This window comes from Podarcis raffonei, chromosome 2, assembly GCF_027172205.1.
Source record: "Podarcis raffonei isolate rPodRaf1 chromosome 2, rPodRaf1.pri, whole genome shotgun sequence".
Classification (NCBI taxonomy): Eukaryota; Metazoa; Chordata; class Lepidosauria; order Squamata; family Lacertidae; genus Podarcis; species Podarcis raffonei.
This window is the reverse complement of record NC_070603.1, coordinates 111407241-111424981: the sequence shown is the minus strand read 5'-3', so window position 1 is coordinate 111424981 and position 17741 is coordinate 111407241. Positions and strand designations below refer to the sequence as shown.

At 44.2% G+C, this 17741-nt stretch overlaps 1 protein-coding gene across 6 annotated transcripts; it reads left to right on the top strand.

Annotated features, from left to right (window-relative positions):
- Positions 1–1143: 1143 nt before the first annotated feature.
- Positions 1144–15251, top strand: LOC128408686 (C-type lectin domain family 2 member D-like). 6 transcript variants are annotated; one of them, XM_053378696.1, is made up of 9 exons: positions 1144–1442; positions 5025–5195; positions 6813–6869; positions 7669–7737; positions 8669–8761; positions 11658–11853; positions 12430–12533; positions 12934–12967; positions 13076–13183. In XM_053378696.1, the coding sequence occupies exons 3-8, from the start codon at positions 6851–6853 to the stop codon at positions 12951–12953; spliced, it is 501 nt and encodes a 166-aa protein (XP_053234671.1). In that variant the 5' UTR covers positions 1144–1442; positions 5025–5195; positions 6813–6850; the 3' UTR covers positions 12954–12967; positions 13076–13183. The 6 variants fall into 6 exon arrangements, with proteins under 6 accessions (XP_053234671.1, XP_053234668.1, XP_053234670.1 ...); XM_053378693.1 differs by having other exon boundaries at positions 1153–1442; positions 11658–11842; positions 13076–13212; XM_053378695.1 differs by lacking the exon at positions 12934–12967 and having other exon boundaries at positions 1153–1442; positions 13076–13212.
- The last annotated feature ends 2490 nt before the right edge of the window (positions 15252–17741 follow it).

Below are 17741 nucleotides of genomic sequence, written 5' to 3'. Positions count from 1 at the left end.
AGCCTCAGCTTCAGGATCTGTCCTTCCAGTGAGCACTCAGGGCTGATTTCCTTCAGAATGGAGAGGTTTGATCTTCTTGCAGTCCAGGGGGGAAGGAAGGGGGGAGAAGGTGGTCAGGAAATTCAATGCGTTTCCTGCTTTGAACCTGCAGCCTCAAGATAAGATAAACACAGCTTTAGAGAAGGACAAAAGAACGCCCCTCTCTTCCTTAAATCTTTCTTAAGAATTTTTTTTAAGTCCCGCTGGATCAGGCCAATAATAGCTCATCTAGTCCAGCAACCTGTTCTCACAGTGGCCAACTAGATGCCTCTGGCAAGCCTTGTGATTTCCAGAAACTGGCGTTCAGAGGCTGCAGTGGAAACTGAACACAGCCATATAAGATTCAGGTAGGTAGCCATGTTTGTCTGACGCAGTCGAAATAAATAAATAAAAACATGAAAATGGTCCAGTAGCAATTACAGCCATATAAGTCTAAACTCCTTTGTAACCATATGAGCTGATGGGTTTCTGCAGTGCTTTTTTTTCGGGGGGGACGCAGGGGGACGCATACCCCTAAACATTTTGTGGATCTAAGTTTGGCCTCATTGAGGGGCAGTATTTCAATATGAGTAGGAAAATGACAGTACCCCTAAACATTTTTTTAAAAGAAAAAAAAAGCACCTGGTTTCTGCACGCGCTTCACTCATTTCTGAGCCATGGATGCATCCGATCTCAATAGACAAAAAGGATAGCAAATACATATAAATATATTTATATGTATTTGTTTAAAGGAAAATAAAAGTATATAATAATAATTAAAAAAGGATAGCAAAAAGGAAATAGCAACGCCTTCCCACAAAGTGGAATCGCTGACCACAGATGCAAAGAATTCGAAGCATTTCTGGGAGTCAAAAATCAACAAGGCATTTTTGCAGACATGAGCTTTTGCGCGTTTCAGCTCCTTTCCTCAGAACAAAAAAAGGCTATTTAAGTAGGCGTGGAAACTGGAGGAAAGCTAGGCGTGGAATAGGAGCTTCCCAAATGCCTTGCCTTGCCTTGCCTTGATTAGTTGGTTTAAGCAAATAAGCATGAGAACCAGCTCTCTTTGGAGAAGGACTGGCCTGTTAGTCCCAAACATCTGGAGGGGGCGGGCTGCTCCCATCCCGGGGAGGAGCAAAGGAAATTGAAGTTGCCTCCTACTGCCGTATCTGCTGCTTGTTTTCCTGGTGTTTTGCTCCGGCCGCCGGAGAAGCGTCACGTGGGCTCGATCGTTTTCTGCCTCCTGCTTCGTCATGGTAAGTGTTTTTGCCATGACGCTTCTCAGCGTCGCAGTTTGCTGTTAACGGATCGAACATGGCAGCTGGAACCCTGGAGAGCCACTGAACTTAGGTGACTCATCACAAGGTCCTGCCTCTCACCCTTCAGCGCTCAGGCGTGGTGCACTCAAAAGAGATTCCTCCGGGGTAAGCTGCTGCTGGCACTTTCTCTCCAATCCTCCTCGCTCGGTCGTGTTTGTCTCCTGAGATTACTAGCCTCAGCCTCTCAGATCCCTTCTTTGGGGGATCGTATATTCAGCAGACGTCTGAGGTGTGTCAGGGGGAGGGGCTGCGCAGGAAGGGAGAAAGTAAGGGATCAGATGGAATCCAGAACCTGTAGATTCTGTAGAATCTGCTTGCTCTTCCGGACGACCTATTTCTTGAGCTTTCATCCTGTTTTACTGGCACAAAGCTCACCCGTGTGCTCTGATTTGTTGGTGGGCGGGCTTTGTGCATTCAACAAGCTTTTGGTTGTGGGGTGTTTATATGTCTTCTGGTTTCTTTTCTAAAGTGAATTTGCTGCTCCGTTTTAATTGCACAAACCCAATCCCCCCCCATGAGCTCCTGAATGCCTTCCACAAAATACTGCCAACCCAGGGGTGCCTTACAATTGCAGGCAGCAGTGAGGGGAGAGTGCATGTCCGAGGTTAACGTTTCTTCTGTATCCCTGCCCTATTCTAGATAGATTCAGATGTTTCTAATTCCCGCCAGTCTTGCAAGGAACACCAGCAAGAAATGGCAGCTCTAGTACTGCGTGGGTGTTGATTCCAGCTGGTGTGCCCAGAGACCATGATTTATTATTACCTAGGCACCTTATTAGTCTCTTGTTCCCTAAAAGCTCTGTAAGCAACAAACATCGAAGAACATCTACATATATTTATGCATTAAACCACAGGGGGAAAACAAAACGAGAAAAATGATGTTAAACGTTAACATTCCATACAATATCAGTGCCCCGCCCCCAGTAACAGTGATACAGTATAAAACTGTATCTAAACATTAAAACAAAACAATGCCCTCACCCAAAAGTCTTAATCCCCACCCCCCAAAAAACAAGGCCCACTGCTGCAAATCTATGTGGGGGGTGGGGGATTAAGACTTTCTCCAGGGATGATCTGGTGGCTCTCCTCACCTTGCTGAGAGAGCAAGAAGAGAGGGTCAATGTTTACCTGTTCTGCAGCTGTCCCTACCAGCTCAGGGAGTCCCATTGCCTCTCTCCTGCCAGCAATTGGCAACAATAGCAGGCAGGAGCAATAGCTGCCACCTGCCCTTTCCTGGATGACGGGGGTGGGGTGGGGTGGTGGTGGTGGTGGTACTGGGTGCTGCTCAGCTGCCCAAGACTGGTGGCAACTGGCAATAGCTGCTCTCTGCCCCCGCTCATTTTTTTTTTGTTGTTTAAAATTGCATTTAGGCATTCCATGTGATCTGGACATTTGCTTTTGCCAGAAACTGCTAGCGCATACCCTGGAAAAGCTCTTTGCCTTTTGATCTTAAAGTATCGAGGGCGCAATCACATCTGTGGGATTTTCTCCACACCCATGAAGGCTAGAGATTCCCTTTAGGAGAATAAAATCTGATGGCCTAAGCCTGGATTCTGTGCAAGGACAGGGGCAAATATAGTATAGACTACCAAGGGACGTGGGTGGCACTGTGGGTTAAGCCACAGAGCCTAGGACTTGCCGATCAGAAGGTTGGCGGTTCGAATCCCCACGACAGGGTTAGCTCCCATTGCTCGGTCCCTCTCCTGCCAACCTAGCAGTTCAAAAGCACATCAAATTGCAAGTAGATAAATAGGTACCGCTCCAGCGGGAAGGTAAACGGCGTTTCCATGCGCTGCTCTGGTTCGCCAGAAGTGGCTTAGTCATGCTGGCTACATGACCCGGAAGCTGTACACCGGCTCCCTTGGCCAATAAAGCGAGATGAGCGCCGCAACCCCAGAGTCGGCCACGACTGGACCTAATGGTCAGGGGTCCCTTTACCTTTACCAAGGGCTGCAGTTCAGGAATCAATCGTTGAGGGTTCCCCCAAACAACCTGTTTAATGAGCATTCATGCTGACCTGCTTCCACAGAACTTCAAGAGGTAGTTAGATTACATCTGGTCTTTATTGACTATTTGTTCTGATTTGCTCATGGGGTGCTTACACGGGCAGAAGGATTCCTTGTGCATTTCTCCTGATTTGATTGTGGAGTGTTTAATTGTTTTCCCACACTTTCTTCACCAAATATGTTCAGTTCACTGTCACTTTCCTAACTGCAAAAAGTCCATTTTTAAAAAGTGGATTTGTTCTGCTAGCCTGACAGAAGGCTTTAATTCACTTTTAAGTGCTCAAGTCTAACTTGAACCCGTCCTTCAACATACTGACAGCCTGGAGGGAGTTGGAATGCATTTATTACATGCAGGCTTAGGAGCCAACTCCTAGGCCTACACTCAACAGCTTTGGAGAAGATACTTCAGGAGTCTTGGTTGACCACAAACTTGAGATGAGCCAACAGTGTGACGCGGCAGCTAAAAAAGCCAATGCAATTCTGGGCTGCATCAATAGGAGTATAGCATCTAGATCAAGGGAAGTAATAGTGCCACTGTATTCTGCTCTGGTCAGACCTCACCTGGAGTACTGTGTCCAGTTCTGGGCACCACAGTTCAAGAAGGACACTGACAAACTGGAACGTGTCCAGAGGAGGGCAACCAAAATGGTCAAAGGCCTGGAAACGATGCCTTATGAGGAATGGCTAAGGGAGCTGGGCATGTTTAGCCTGGAGAAGAGGAGGTTAAGGGGTGATATGATAGCCATGTTCAAATATATAAAAGGATGTCACATAGAGGAGGGAGAAAGGTTGTTTTCTGCTGCTCCAGAGAAGCAGACACAGAGCAATGGATCCAAACTACAAGAAAGAAGATTCCACCTAAACATTAGGAAGAACTTCCTGACAGTAAGAGCTGTTCGACAGTGGAATTTGCTGCCAAGGAGTGTGGTGGAGTCTCCTTCTTTGGAGGTCTTTAAGCAGAGGTTTGACAACCATATGTCAGGAGTGCTCTGATGGTGTTTCCTGCTTGGCAGGGGGTTGGACTCGATGGCCCTTGTGGTCTCTTCCAACTCTGTGATTCTATGATTCTATTATTGGCAACATATTGTTTTCTGTGACCACACAAAAGGAGACTGTTTATACTCAACAGAGAAAAGCACTGTTGATAAAACATAATGACTTTAGCGCCAGAAAGTAAAGTGGAGGAGGGAATGGAATGGAAAGTATTCTAGAAAGGATATTTCTTCATGCACAATGGCCGAGAGCCTTAAGAAAACAATAAAAACCTGTAAGCATGCAAGGATTTCTGCCCACATCTCAGGACCTTTCAACTCCCCCCTCACCAGTAACTTTTTCATGTAGGGCAGGCATAGGCAAACTTGGCCCTTCAGATGTTTTGGGACTACAACTCCCATGATCCCTAGCTAACAGGACCAGTGGTCAGGGATGATGGGAACTCTAGTTCCAAAACATCTGGAGGGCTGAGTTTGCCTATGCCTGATTTAGGGAGTGTTTTTGTACCCTCCCCCTCTGCTCAACCATTTTGGATTCTAGACATACAAAATGATTGATTTATTTATTCCTTTCCAACCTATTTCCAAAGAGGGTGGAAAGTCTATGTTAAATGTTTTTAGATGCTTTCAATTGTTCTTTGGTGTTTTCAAGACCGTTTTCAGCGTTTTCATTTCGTTCTTTCATTGTAGCATTTGTATGCACGATGAACCTAGTTCAAACCATGCCGTCTCCAGTTAAAAAGACTTATGGCAGTGCTGGGAAAGACCTTCGTGCGCTACCTCGGTGAGCTGCTGCCAGTCAGATCCTGCAGAATTGGAGTGCAAGGACCAAAGGCAACATACCGTCTTCTACAGTCAAAGGCAAGGATCAGCAACTTTTCAAATCTGTCTCTGTGGCCACATTCTGCCAGTGGTCATCTGTTGGGGCAAGAACCCCTTTCCCTCTCTCTTTTTGTCCTCCTCTTTTTCCTTCCTTTTATATATATAAAAGGTAAAGTGTGCATAAAAATGCATATATTAATGAATATAACTTATAATGTTTTATACTAGGGAAAATTGCTTTACAAAAATGCACATTAGGCAACATTGCATATTTTGTCGTATATTAGGAGAAATCAGCAATAAAATACAGGTACTTTTCATGCAGACTTTTTTTTTAAATCACAAACTGACATGGAGAACTGAAGAGTAGAAAAGTGAGAAACTAAGAGAAACCAAAACTGGCAGGGGGGTTGTGCCAGGATGCTGAAAATTACCTTCATGGCAGCATCCAAAACTACTTTTGTGGATCTTAAAAGCTGTGTTGCAACACTGGAAACATGAGGGAGGTTGTTCGAAATACAGGATTTGCCTGAGGAGTCTAGTTCACCTTCATTCACCTTAAGTTTCTATCACCCTGCTACAACAAGGGTGTCTCTGGACCTTAAATTGAGGCTCATAAAACAAAAAATAATATTTAGAATATACTGGACCCCATTATGTTTGTTTAAAAAAGGGCTATCTAAGGAGATGCAATAGGGATAATGGCTCTCTAAAGCGCATGTTTTTTCATTGTCCTATATTGAAAGATTTTGGTAGAGGGTAACTGAAACTATCAACAGAACTGTACGGAACAAACTTACATTTACAGAGCAAAATATCCTTTTGAATTATATGCCCAGCGCATGGTACCTTACAAAAGGACAATACGAGTGGACTCTCTGTGCCCTTACCATGGCAAAAAGACTGATACTCCCTTCTACAATTGAAGACCTATACAAACTCGCAACATGTGAACATCCTGCATATAAATGCAGACTTGCCATGGACAAATTCCATGATATTTGGAATCCATTCTTACAAATACTGTAATAGGTTAAGATCTGGTGAAGTACGATACCAACTTTGTAAAGTATACAGTTTTGAGTCCCCCCTCCCACCCCCTTTACTTTCCCTTCTTCACGGGTTCTGTTTCTCTTTTTCTCTCTTTTATTTACCTATCACCATGTTTAAAAAGATAAAGGACCCCTGACAGTTAAATCCAGTCATGAACGACTCTGGGGTTGCGGTGCTCATCTTGCTTTACTGGCCGAGGGAGCTGATGTTTGTCCGCAGACAGTTTTTCCGGGTCATGTGGCCAGCATGACTAAGCCGCTTCTGGTGAACCAGAGCAGCACACAGAAACGCCGTTTACCTTCCTGCTGGAGCGGTACCTATTGATCTAATTACACTTTGACATGCTTTCAAACTGCTAGGTTGGAGGAGCAGGGACTGAGCAATGGGAGCTCACCCTGTTGCGGGGATTCGAACTGCTGACCTTCTGACTGGCAAGCCCTAGGCTCAGTGGTTTACACCACAGCACCAGCCACATCCCATGTTTAGTGCACATATAATTATGTACTTTTCAGCTTTCAATAAAGATGCCTGGTTAAAAAAACCAAAACCCAAGTTGATCGATTAACATTGCTGATAACAGGGACCTCCTTGTCTTCCCTGAAGGTTGAGAGCTGTTGTACTCAGAATGGAAAGATCCCAAGATGGCAGAAAATATCACAGGTGAGGCATAATAATCTTGTTTGTTTCATACAGTGGAGAGCTAGAGGTGGTAGGGCAAAATATTGAGGGCAAACCTCTCTCACTGACTCTAGGGATGAAACTCTTTCTATCCCAGAATGTTTTATTGGAGAGAGGATTAATTCTGGGTGTGGTGAAAAAGATACTTCCTTTCAGTTACATTTGATACCCCGATATCTCTCTGTTACAATTTATTTACAGTCATACCTTGGTTGTTGAACGCCTTGGAACTCGTACGTGAGTGTTCAAGTTTTTGAACAATTTTTGGAAGCTGAACGTCTGGCGTGGGTTCTGCGGCTTCCGATTGGCTGCAGGAGCTTCCTGCAGCCAATCAGAAGACATGCTTTGGTTTCTGAATATTTTGGAAGTTGAACGGACTTGCGGAACGGATTCCGTTCGACTTCCAAGGTACGACTGTATATTGTATAGAAACTCCCTAAGATTGCTTTGAGAACTTAATTGAGCCATTTCCTAAGAACCTATGACCATCTGAGACCCATTCAGACCTCCTGAAACTTTTCAACACAGGTAGTAAAAACCCTGAGTCAAGTCATAAAATCTGGGAGTCTTTGCTGTTCTTAGGCACCAGGTCATTTTCTGAACTGGCCCCAAACCTACCACAGTATACTGAATTTTGGTCCCGTTCTAGAAATGCTTCCATCCCAGTTGTCACTTGGAGTTTTGTCCTAATTCAATTACAAAAGGTGAGGGGGATTTCATATGTGGTGCCACAGTTGAGAAGATAACAGTGGTTCTTGACCACTTATGCTTACTTTTGCAGATAGAGCCACTGTCAACAGTGAACTGATGACTCCTGAGATACCTGCTGCAAGGGAAGCAGGAAATGCTGGTAGATAGTTATTTGGGGTTTTAAATACATTACAACTCCTTTTTTCTTCTTCTTCTTACGTTGGAGGTTACAGAGTCCTCCCCCAGCCTTTTATTAATCAAAATCCTTCTATGTTTCTTAGAAATATGTGTTTCTTGGAAGCAGATTTCATCCAAATTTAACTTCTTCACTACATGCTCAATCTTACATCTTTTTGTTTAGTTATTAAGTCCATTTACATTCCAAGTTAAGATTTTTAATGCCATCTTGTTTTTATTTATTTTTCTTTCACTTTGACCTCTGTTGAGTCTACCTCTTCCTGTACTGTTCCAGTCCAAATGCCCTTTCTCCTGCTAGCTCTTTCCCATATTTTCTCCAGAATTTATCTGATTCTGTGGATCCTGACACCTTTGTTTTCTTCCTTTATACATAAAAGATACTCCCTCTGGGTTGCCCAACGTTAGGGGATTTTGTTGTATCTCAGTGCATCCATAAAGTACTTATACTTTACTCTTTTTTTTAAGCAGTCTCATTTGTAGTCCAATGTTCTAGGACAGTAATGTTCTTGGACTACAAATCCCATCTTTGGCCATGTGGTCTGAAGTCCAACAACCACCAGAGCACATGATGTTTTGGAATGGCTGCCTTAGAATACATCTCATGGAAAGCAGGCAGCTAAGGCAGGCATACCCTAAAGTCGTGGTTTGGAATGAATTTGCAGTGCCTTGTCTTGAATGTCAAATTCTCGCAGAACTGTAGCAACAAACAGACTGATTTGTTTGCTTTTGTGATCATCATTCACTTGGGTCCCCAAATGTTGTTGAACTACAACTCCCATCATCCCTAGCCAGCAAGGCCAGAGCTCAGGGATGATGGGAGTTGTAGTCCAACAACATCTGGGGACCCAAGGTTGAGAAACACTGCCTCAGACCCTCTCCCTTCTGTTTTTCAGTTTTCATCCCAAAGTGCATTAAAGACAAAAAATATACATTAGCAGTTGTTGCCGTCATCACAGCTTTGGTCATTACTATAATCGCATTGGCTGGTGAGTAGAGAAAACTTTGTGCTTTAACCCTGACATAATTATTTATGATTTATTGCTTCTTTCTGCCTTTGACTTGTAGATTCATTCCCTCACCAAACTGCATTTCCTGCCTCATAATGATCCAATACAGTGGTACCTCGGGTTACAAACACTTCAGGTTACAGACTCAGCTAACCCAGAAGTAGTACCTCTGGTTAAGAACTTTACCTCAGAATGAAAACAGAAATCGTGTGGCGGCAGCAGGAGGCCGCATTAGCTAAATTGGTACCTCAGGTTAAGAATGGACCTCCGAAACAAATTAAGTTCGTAACCGAGGTACCACTGTATAGATTTCTGCTTTAGAGTACATTCTCAGGCTGCCGTTGAATTGAGGTAGGCCTTTCGTGTCTGCACTTCAGTAAGCACCATCTTGAGAATGGATTTCCCAGCCCTTATGTGCAGCTATTTATTTATTTTAAAAACTCTTCTAACAGGGTCAGTGCTGGATTTTACGTATAAGCTAAACAAGCTATAGCTTAGGGCCCCACTCTCTTGGGGACCCAAAAAGAATTTAAAGGGGGGGGGACTGGATGTACATTTCCAAAATATAAGATAAAAAACAAATAAAACAAAACCTACATACAGCAACAGTGTTTTGTTTTGTGTATGGACCTATGAGGTCCATAAATTACCAGACAGCATATATTCAACACAAAAAACAGCGGCAATTTGTTGTTGACAAAGGATAGCTGGACATATAAAGGGCTCCATTACCTTCAGTAGCTTAGGGTCTCATCAAACCTAAATGCAGCCCTGAACAGGGTATTCAGCTGCGTTCTGGAAATTTTGATGAAAAACACTAACCCCCCTCTTGCAAAGTCGAGGAAGTAAAGGAGAGGAAAATGGCTCCCTAATGATATCTGATTCAATGTTCTTTGAGATTTATGTGCTGTCTCCAATAATAATAATAATAATAATAATAATTTATTATTTATACCCCGCCCATCTGGCTGGGCCTCCCCAGCCACTCTGGGCGGCTTCCATAAAAACCCAAAATACAGTAAAATATCACACGTTAAAAACTTCCCTGAACAGGGCTGCCTTAAGATGTCTTCTGAATGTCAGGTAGTTGTTTATCTCTTTGACATCTGCTGGAAGGGCATTCCACAGGGCGGGCGCCACTACCGAGAAGGCCCTCTGCCTGGTTCCCTGTAGCTTTGCTTCTCGCAATGAGGGAACTGCCAGAAGGCCCTCGGCGCTAGACCTCAGCGTCCGGGCAGAATGATGGGGGTGGAGACGCTCCTTCAGGTATACTGGACCGAGGCCGTTTAGGGCTTTAAAGGTCAGCACCAACACTTTGAATTGTGCTCGGAAACGTACTGGGAGCCAATGTAGGTCTTTCAAGACCGGTGTTATATGGTCTCGGCGGCCGCCCCAGTCACCAGTCTAGCTGCTGCATTCTGGATTAGTTGTAGTTTCCGAGTCACCTTCAAAGGTAGCCCCACGTAGAGCGCATTGCAGTAATCCAAGCGGGAGATAACCAGAGCATGCACCACTCTGGCGAGACAGTCCGCAGGCAGATAGGGTCTCAGCCTACGTACCAGATGGAGCTGGTAAACAGCTGCCCTGGACACAGATTTGACCTGTGCCTCCATGGACAGCTGTGAGTCCAAAATGACTCCCAGGCTGCGCACCTGGTCCTTCAGGGGCACAGTTACCCCATTCAGGACCAGGGAATCCTCCACACCTGCCCGCCTCCTGTCCCCCAAAAACAGTACTTCTGTCTTGTCAGGATTCAACCTCAATCTGTTAGCCGCCATCCATCCTCCAACCGCCTCCAGACACTCACACAGGACCTTCACCGCCCTCACTGGTTCTGATTTAAAAGAGAGGTAGAGCTGGGTATCATCCGCATACTGATGAACACCCAGCCCAAACCTCCTGATGATCTCTCTCAGCGGCTGCATGTAAATGTTGAAAAGCATGGGGGAGAGGACAGAACCCTGAGGCACCCCACAAGTGAGAGCCCAGGGGTCTGAACACTCATCCCCCACCACCACTTTCTGAACACGGCCCAGGAGGAAGGAGCGGAACCAAAGCACTGAAACATCCTGCTCCATAAAATTCATTAAAACAGGCAACAGATGAACTCTGCATTTTCTCGAGCTCTGCTCTCTGCAACATAGCAAAAATTAGGTTAAAACAAACTGATTAAAAATCAGTTAAAACTAAAGTTATAAATGAGGGGTCTGCTGAGCTGCGAGACTGGCTGCCTTTCCCAGAGCCATCTTGAGAACTGTTAACAGCAAGACATGCTACACGCTTGAAAGATTAAATATTAACTGAGAATACAGTGGTACCTCGGGTTACATACGCTTCAGGTTACAGACTCTGCTAACCCAGACATATTACTTTGGGTTAAGAACTTTGCTTCAGGATGAGAACAGAAATCGTGCTCCGGCGGCATGGCGGCAGCAGGAGGCCCCATTAGCTAAAGTGCTGCTTCAGGTTAAGAACAGTTTCAGGTTAAGAACAGACCTCCGGAACGAATTAAGTATTTAACCCGAGGTACCACTGTACTGAGCTAGATGGTCTGACTTGGTGCCAGGCAGCTTCCTGTGATATTTTTAGCCTATTTTTCCACTCGTAAATTTGTATTTGCACTAAGCAATGTGAACCACAGCAGTACAAATACATAATCTTTTAGTATGGTCACGAAATCTACCTGCACCATATACATACATAGTAGTAGTTGTTTAAAAAAAAGAAAAAAAGATCATGGCTTTTCCAAAAGAACCCTGGGAATTATAGTTCACTGCTACCCATATTACAATTCCCAAATGTTTCCCAGCATCTGTCCTCAGTGTTACAGAATCATTGTGAGCTGTTACACTTGGGCAAATTGTTTCATTTCCAGTTAAAAAGCCACAGCCCTGTCCGCTGTGTCCTCCCCCTGTCGATGCTGCTTGCCCAGATCGCTGGGTTGGGTACCTAGGGAAATGCTATTATACATCGGAAGACAAAAGGAACTGGAGCGACAGTGAATCTAGATGTTCCTTCCTTGGTGCCTCTTTGGCTGTGATTGATACCAAGCCGGATCTGGTAAGGAACAAGTATGTATCCTCACTTGTGGGCTCATCGCCGGAAGCAAACAAGTACAAGTACCTGTAACTTATATTCTGGGTTTAATAATAATAATAATATACTAAATTTACAACAGGGTTCATGACACTTCGCAGAGCAACATAAGCAAAGTGCCCCAAGGAATTTGCAATCTTATCTCTGCGGCAGTGGGGAAGACAGCAGAAGGAGAGGTGGAAAGGGAGCAAGGAGTGGTGAATGGCAGTAAGAGATGATGTCAGGAACAGGAGGGAGGGAGGGGCATGGTGGTGGGGAGAGCAATGTGTAGCTGCCCCAGCAGAGCCAGTCTGGCACCCCCGCTTCTGCCCTTGCACCCTGCCAGCCTTCCTGCAGCCTCAGCCCTCACCCTCTCGATAAATGGCAAGGACACACATCCCGGGAAGTGGACATTGTAGTTCTGTCCCACCAGACAAGCTGCTACGGAACGGAAGGTCCCCTTTTTGCGGTATACCAGATATGATGATGCTGATAAAGATGAGATTTAAGTATTGAGTCCTAGAAGGTGGTAGAGGTATATAAACCACTGCTTGCCATTCCTTTCCTGCTAGGATTTTTTGTGGAATTTTACTCGTCCCTCTCATCATTGGATTGGTCTTTCAAGAGAAGCAGCTCAGCCCTGGAAATGGCCCAATGGGACAGAGTTTGGAAACCAGTGAGTGATTTCCACCCCCTCTTTGCCTGCGAATATGTGCCTGCTTTGGGTTTGGATTGTAAAAGTTGTCTTTTGCCTTAGTTTCCAGAGCTTATATAAAGTACCCACAATTCACTGTGTGGAGCTGTAGCTGGAGACACCTTTTTATTCTGAAATACCATGTAGGAATAGGGAATATGTGGACTTGGGAGCGGGGATGAGGTTTTGTTTAAATGATAATTAGTAGGTGAGAGTATTGCTTTGGTTATTGGTTAGAGTTTTGCTAATATTTCCTGCTGCTGTTTATGCAGCCAGTGTCTTCTTTCCTCCCCATATGTTGTAAGTTATGTGAAATATTGACATATTATATGATCCTCCCACCCCCCTGTGGTATAATGTACATATATATATTTTTCTTCAGTGTCACTTGGAGACCTTTGAGTGATAAGCAACTAGTAACTTGAATAAATTAACAGATATTTGCTGTCATGTTTAACTCCAGCCCTGCAGATGTTGCTGTAATGCAGAGAACAATACCTGCTTCTTGTTGTTGTCTGTTCCAGATTTACAGTGCGAGGAGAAGGCTTTTGCGCTTACATAAATGACCTTGGGGTCAGCAGCACCAAGTGCGCTGTGGTGAAGAACTTCGTCTGCAGCCTGGCGGATGCTTGCGCCAAGAGGAAACAAAACATCAACAAAAGGGATACCTTGTGATCCTCATTTGTGTAAGGCGAGCACTACTGGCTCTTTAGAGATGCAAGTCTCACTGGTAGAACCACTCTTTCTGCAGCTAGTTCCAGATACAATGCTCCATTTTGTTATCTGCCTATAAGAGAGATTTATCAAGAATAGCAGCAACTGTCTTGTCACTGCGTTTGAACCTCACCTATGCCATAAACTCACAATATGGCCTTAGACTACCATTGCCTTATCAGCCACGGGCTGTTGGACTCCCAGCAGCCTCTGCCAGCATGACCGGTGGCATGGGATTATGGGAGTTGTAGTCCAAAGCACCTGAAGCTTGTTGTATGGCTGAACTGTGGCCTGAAAGACACAGTTCCTAAGTCAATCACCAGCTGAGAAGCTGCCTTCCATCTTGTCTGAGGAATCAACTGTGAGCAGAACACCCAGCAATCTGAGGCTGTGTGGACGCTTGCCCAATACACAATGCTTTGGCCAAGGACCCAAACACGCTTGCCGGTTCTACCTGAAAAGGAAGAATTGCAGGAGACATGTAAATGATTGCTGACCCGTGTGAATGTAGTCCCTGCAAGCCTTGAATCGCCACCGTCCCATGGTCTTGATGTGCTCAGGGTCCATGCCCCAGGCAGCAGCGGTTGTGGCGGCCCCAATGTGGAACAACTGACCAGAGAAGTGACTGGGGTTGCGCCGCACGCAAAAATAACTTTTCTCAAAACTGCAGTGAATTGGCGCCTGGGCACGGGTTGTGTGTTAGCTTGAATAAAGAGGGGCCCCTGGTGGGCAGGCCTGACCTTCAGGAACCTTCTCATGTCGCAGACTGAGTGAGGGCCGCTGCGGGGGGAAGGGTCCAGATCAGGAAGTGCCTTGACGCAACTGATCAGTTTTGGAGGAACGTATTCTGAACTGGAGGGAGCCCTCGTGGAAGGTCACGCCATTAAGCAACCAGCCTCCATAGGATGATGCAGTTGTACCCCCAGTGTGCTCACCCAATAGGCAGAGCCCTGAAGAATGCCAGAGAATATGCGGCCCAGAATAACTTCACCTCAAAACTGGACCAGGATACACTGTGCAGCTTGCACCAAATAAGCCGCCATGTCTCAAAAAGTAATAGGCTTTCTAGCATCTAGCAATGGGGAGTGCCTACGGCACCATCCCTCAATGAGCTTTTTCATGTGAAAATTATTATAAGGGTCGGGCAGCTGAAGAAAATATTTGCTGAAATAAGAAATAGTGGCCCTGTGAAGGGTCATGGTCTTAATGGCCAAGCCTTTCTGCTCGAGGAAGACCAGGTATTGTAGCACATCAGACTTGGCTGCTGGGTGCCTGTGAGAGGAGCCATGCCTGGCCCTGAATGCTTCAAATGTGGACCAAGCTCTTATATAGGCCCTTATCTTGTCCAATTGCCCATAGCTCTTCTGGGAAAGTATCTGGTAGGTGGGCAGCCTTGGGCACCAGGTCGCAGAATCTTTCCATCTAGAAGCGAGATAAAGCATCCGCAATGTTATTGTTAAGACCAGGAACAAATTTAGCTGAGAACGTGATGTTACCTTGAAGGCGTTCTAACACAAAAAAGCGACACAACCTGCTGACACAATGTGATTTGCGCCGGGTCACAACCACCACCCACCTCTGTAGTAGGTAAGCGGCTACTGCTGGACATCTGTTTTTTAGGACCAACTCATTGCTCCATCTGCGCTTCAGGATTTCCCCCTGAAGCTGTGACTGCCGCCTCCGCCTAGAAAACATTTGAACAAGCTGAATGAAAAAGGGTCTTATTTAGTCCCTTCACCTCTGTTTAACTTTTCACATTCCTTATCGCAGTGCTATTTACTTTGCAAGGAAGCACGTTCAGGCCTTATCACTTTCTTGCAGAGGGAACATTATTCCAAGCTAGCATTGCTTCAAAGAACAGTTCCCATCTTGTGGTTTGAACTTGCCAGTGCTGGTCTCAAGTTGTGATTTTAAGGGTTAGGGGCAGGTCATTAATACGTTGGGACCAAAAAACTCTCTAATGTGAATGTTAAAAAATTCTGTGTAAAGGTGGGTTGTTTTTTTCCCAGTCTTCGCAATGATTCCAAACCAGAAGTGAGCAGAACCAAAGTCAAAAGTAGGCAAGGTCATTCCTTCTTATTTTCATCCATTCCTTATCTCTTATATACACACACACTACATAACTAATTTTCTGCAGTAGATCCTTATCTGTGGAATACCTTCCCTAAGGAGTCTCACTTGTTGCTGGGCAAAAACTTTTGTTTTCTCCTGGACACAATGATTAAATGCTTTTATTCTGTGTTTTAATATTTTTATATATTTTTTGCCTTAATGTTGCTCAGGTCTAACTCGTTTGCCTTAAGGTAAGAAAGATTAGTGCAATTCCCACACACCCCTTCATGAAATAACTCATGAGAGGGGTCATATGTGTAAGAAATACACCCCTCCCTTCAGTGTCTGCTCTGTTATGTTCTGTTAAGAATGTCAGTTAACAGGGACCAACTGCCACCTCTTGATTCTTGCCTCAGTGATTAAAAATCCATCTTGTTGCAAGTGGCGGTTTTTAAAAAGTGCAAAATTGTGTTACATTTCTTTAACTATCTGACACATTTCGTTGAACTCTGCTAAGAATATTTGTTGTTGTTGTTGTTGCTTTGTTTAATAATAAAAATGGTGGCAGCACCACCACACACAAAAAAAATCTCTGGTTTTATGTGTTGGCATTAAGCAAAGGTTAAAAGATTGTTTAGGACTCTTGACTAATGCCCAATAGTTAAGTTACTGGATTAACTTCGTCCCTAAAACACTGGGTTACCCGGGTGGACTCCCAAAAATGTAAAGCCCAATCAGAGGCCTGTTTAACTTCACAGAGAGAACTATATCAACACCTTTGGACCACTCTCCAAGCAACCCAGGAACAGAACGGAAGCGAAGTTGGTTGCTTGGTTTGGAATCCCCCCGCTCTCTGCAACCGCTTGGAAGATATTTGGCAAGATCTCTTTCTCCAAAATATTTTGCTCAACAACTCTGGGCAATCTCCCCCCATTTTCATCATCATCATCATCACTTTTAATTTGTATACGGTCTTTCTATCTTACAATACCCAAGGCAGTTTACAGGCTGAAGAAACAAAGAATGTACACCTTATAACAATCTAATGCAATACAAAAATGTGATACTAAAACATAACTTTAAAATAAGCAAGCTACATCAAATAAAGTAACATTCAACAATCATTAGAATAGTATAGAATAATATTAAATGTCAGCATATAAAAACAGAAAACTACTCTTAAAAATTACAATAAATAATTTCAAAACTATAATCAATAAAACAACGGCAAGCCACAGGGCATAAAATAATACAATTTGAGAAGCACAGACTGGAGGGTGGGGCAAGGCATTTTCTTTATTTTGAGTCCCCCAAAATAGGGGGCATCTTATGCACAGTGGCGTGCGTTTTTCTTTTTAGTAGCTTTCATTTCCCTACTTTTTGCTAGTTTCTGAAGAATGAGATACAGTGGTACCTCGGGTTACATATGCTTCAGGTTACAGACGCTTCAGGTTAGACTCTGCTAACCCAGAAATAGTACCTCGGATTAAGAACTTTGCTTCAGGATGAGAACAGGAATCATGCGGCGGCAGCGGGAGGCCCCATTAGCTAAAGTGGTACCTCAGGTTAAGAACAGTTTCAGGTTAAGAACGGACCTCCGGAACGAATTAAATTCTTGCCTGCAGGGTTCTTGCTGCAAATCTAAAGCAGTCAACACCTTCTTCTCCCTCCACCTACAACCACATCCTCCCCCAACAAGACCATTATGTAGAAGAAGCCGTCTCCAGTATCAACAATAGGGCTTGTTTATTTCACTGTTAGCATGTGCTAACTACTGCGGCCTATGGCCTTTCTGCCTGTCCACCAAAGGTGTCTGACTCATTTGTTCCACTGCAAACAGCATCTCCACTGCTTTTGCATATTTTGTGGTCAAGGTGTTTATCACACAGGTTTCCATTTCATGTTTAGCTTTCTGCTAAGGGGCATATTTCCCCCCCTTTATTATTTGAATTTTTAAAATAAGAAAATTTTCAAGACATTACAAAGTTTAGGTCACCTTGGCTCCGTTGTGAGGAAGAATGGAATATAAAGTAAGTATATAAATAAACAATCTAAAATGTCAACATAATTATGCCAAGATGCTCATATTCATAATTCTCTTAAGTCTGTTATTAACGCGTAAATAATGACTATATGTACGTTCCATATTTCCTTCTGTTTTCCTTTTTGCAAAATATTACTTTAATTACTTTAACCATTTCCCCTATTTTTATTCAGCGAGCCAGCATCTTATGGCTCGATCGGTTATAAATCAGTCTTTTAGACCACAGTAGCTATCGGCTATATTCATATTGAATTTTGCATTATCGTATTTTTTGCTCTATAGGACGCACCAGATGATAGGACGCACCTAGTTTGGGGGGGAGGAAATAAGGGGGGGGATTCTGAATCCCAGAAGCCAGAACACCAAGAGGGATCTGGCTT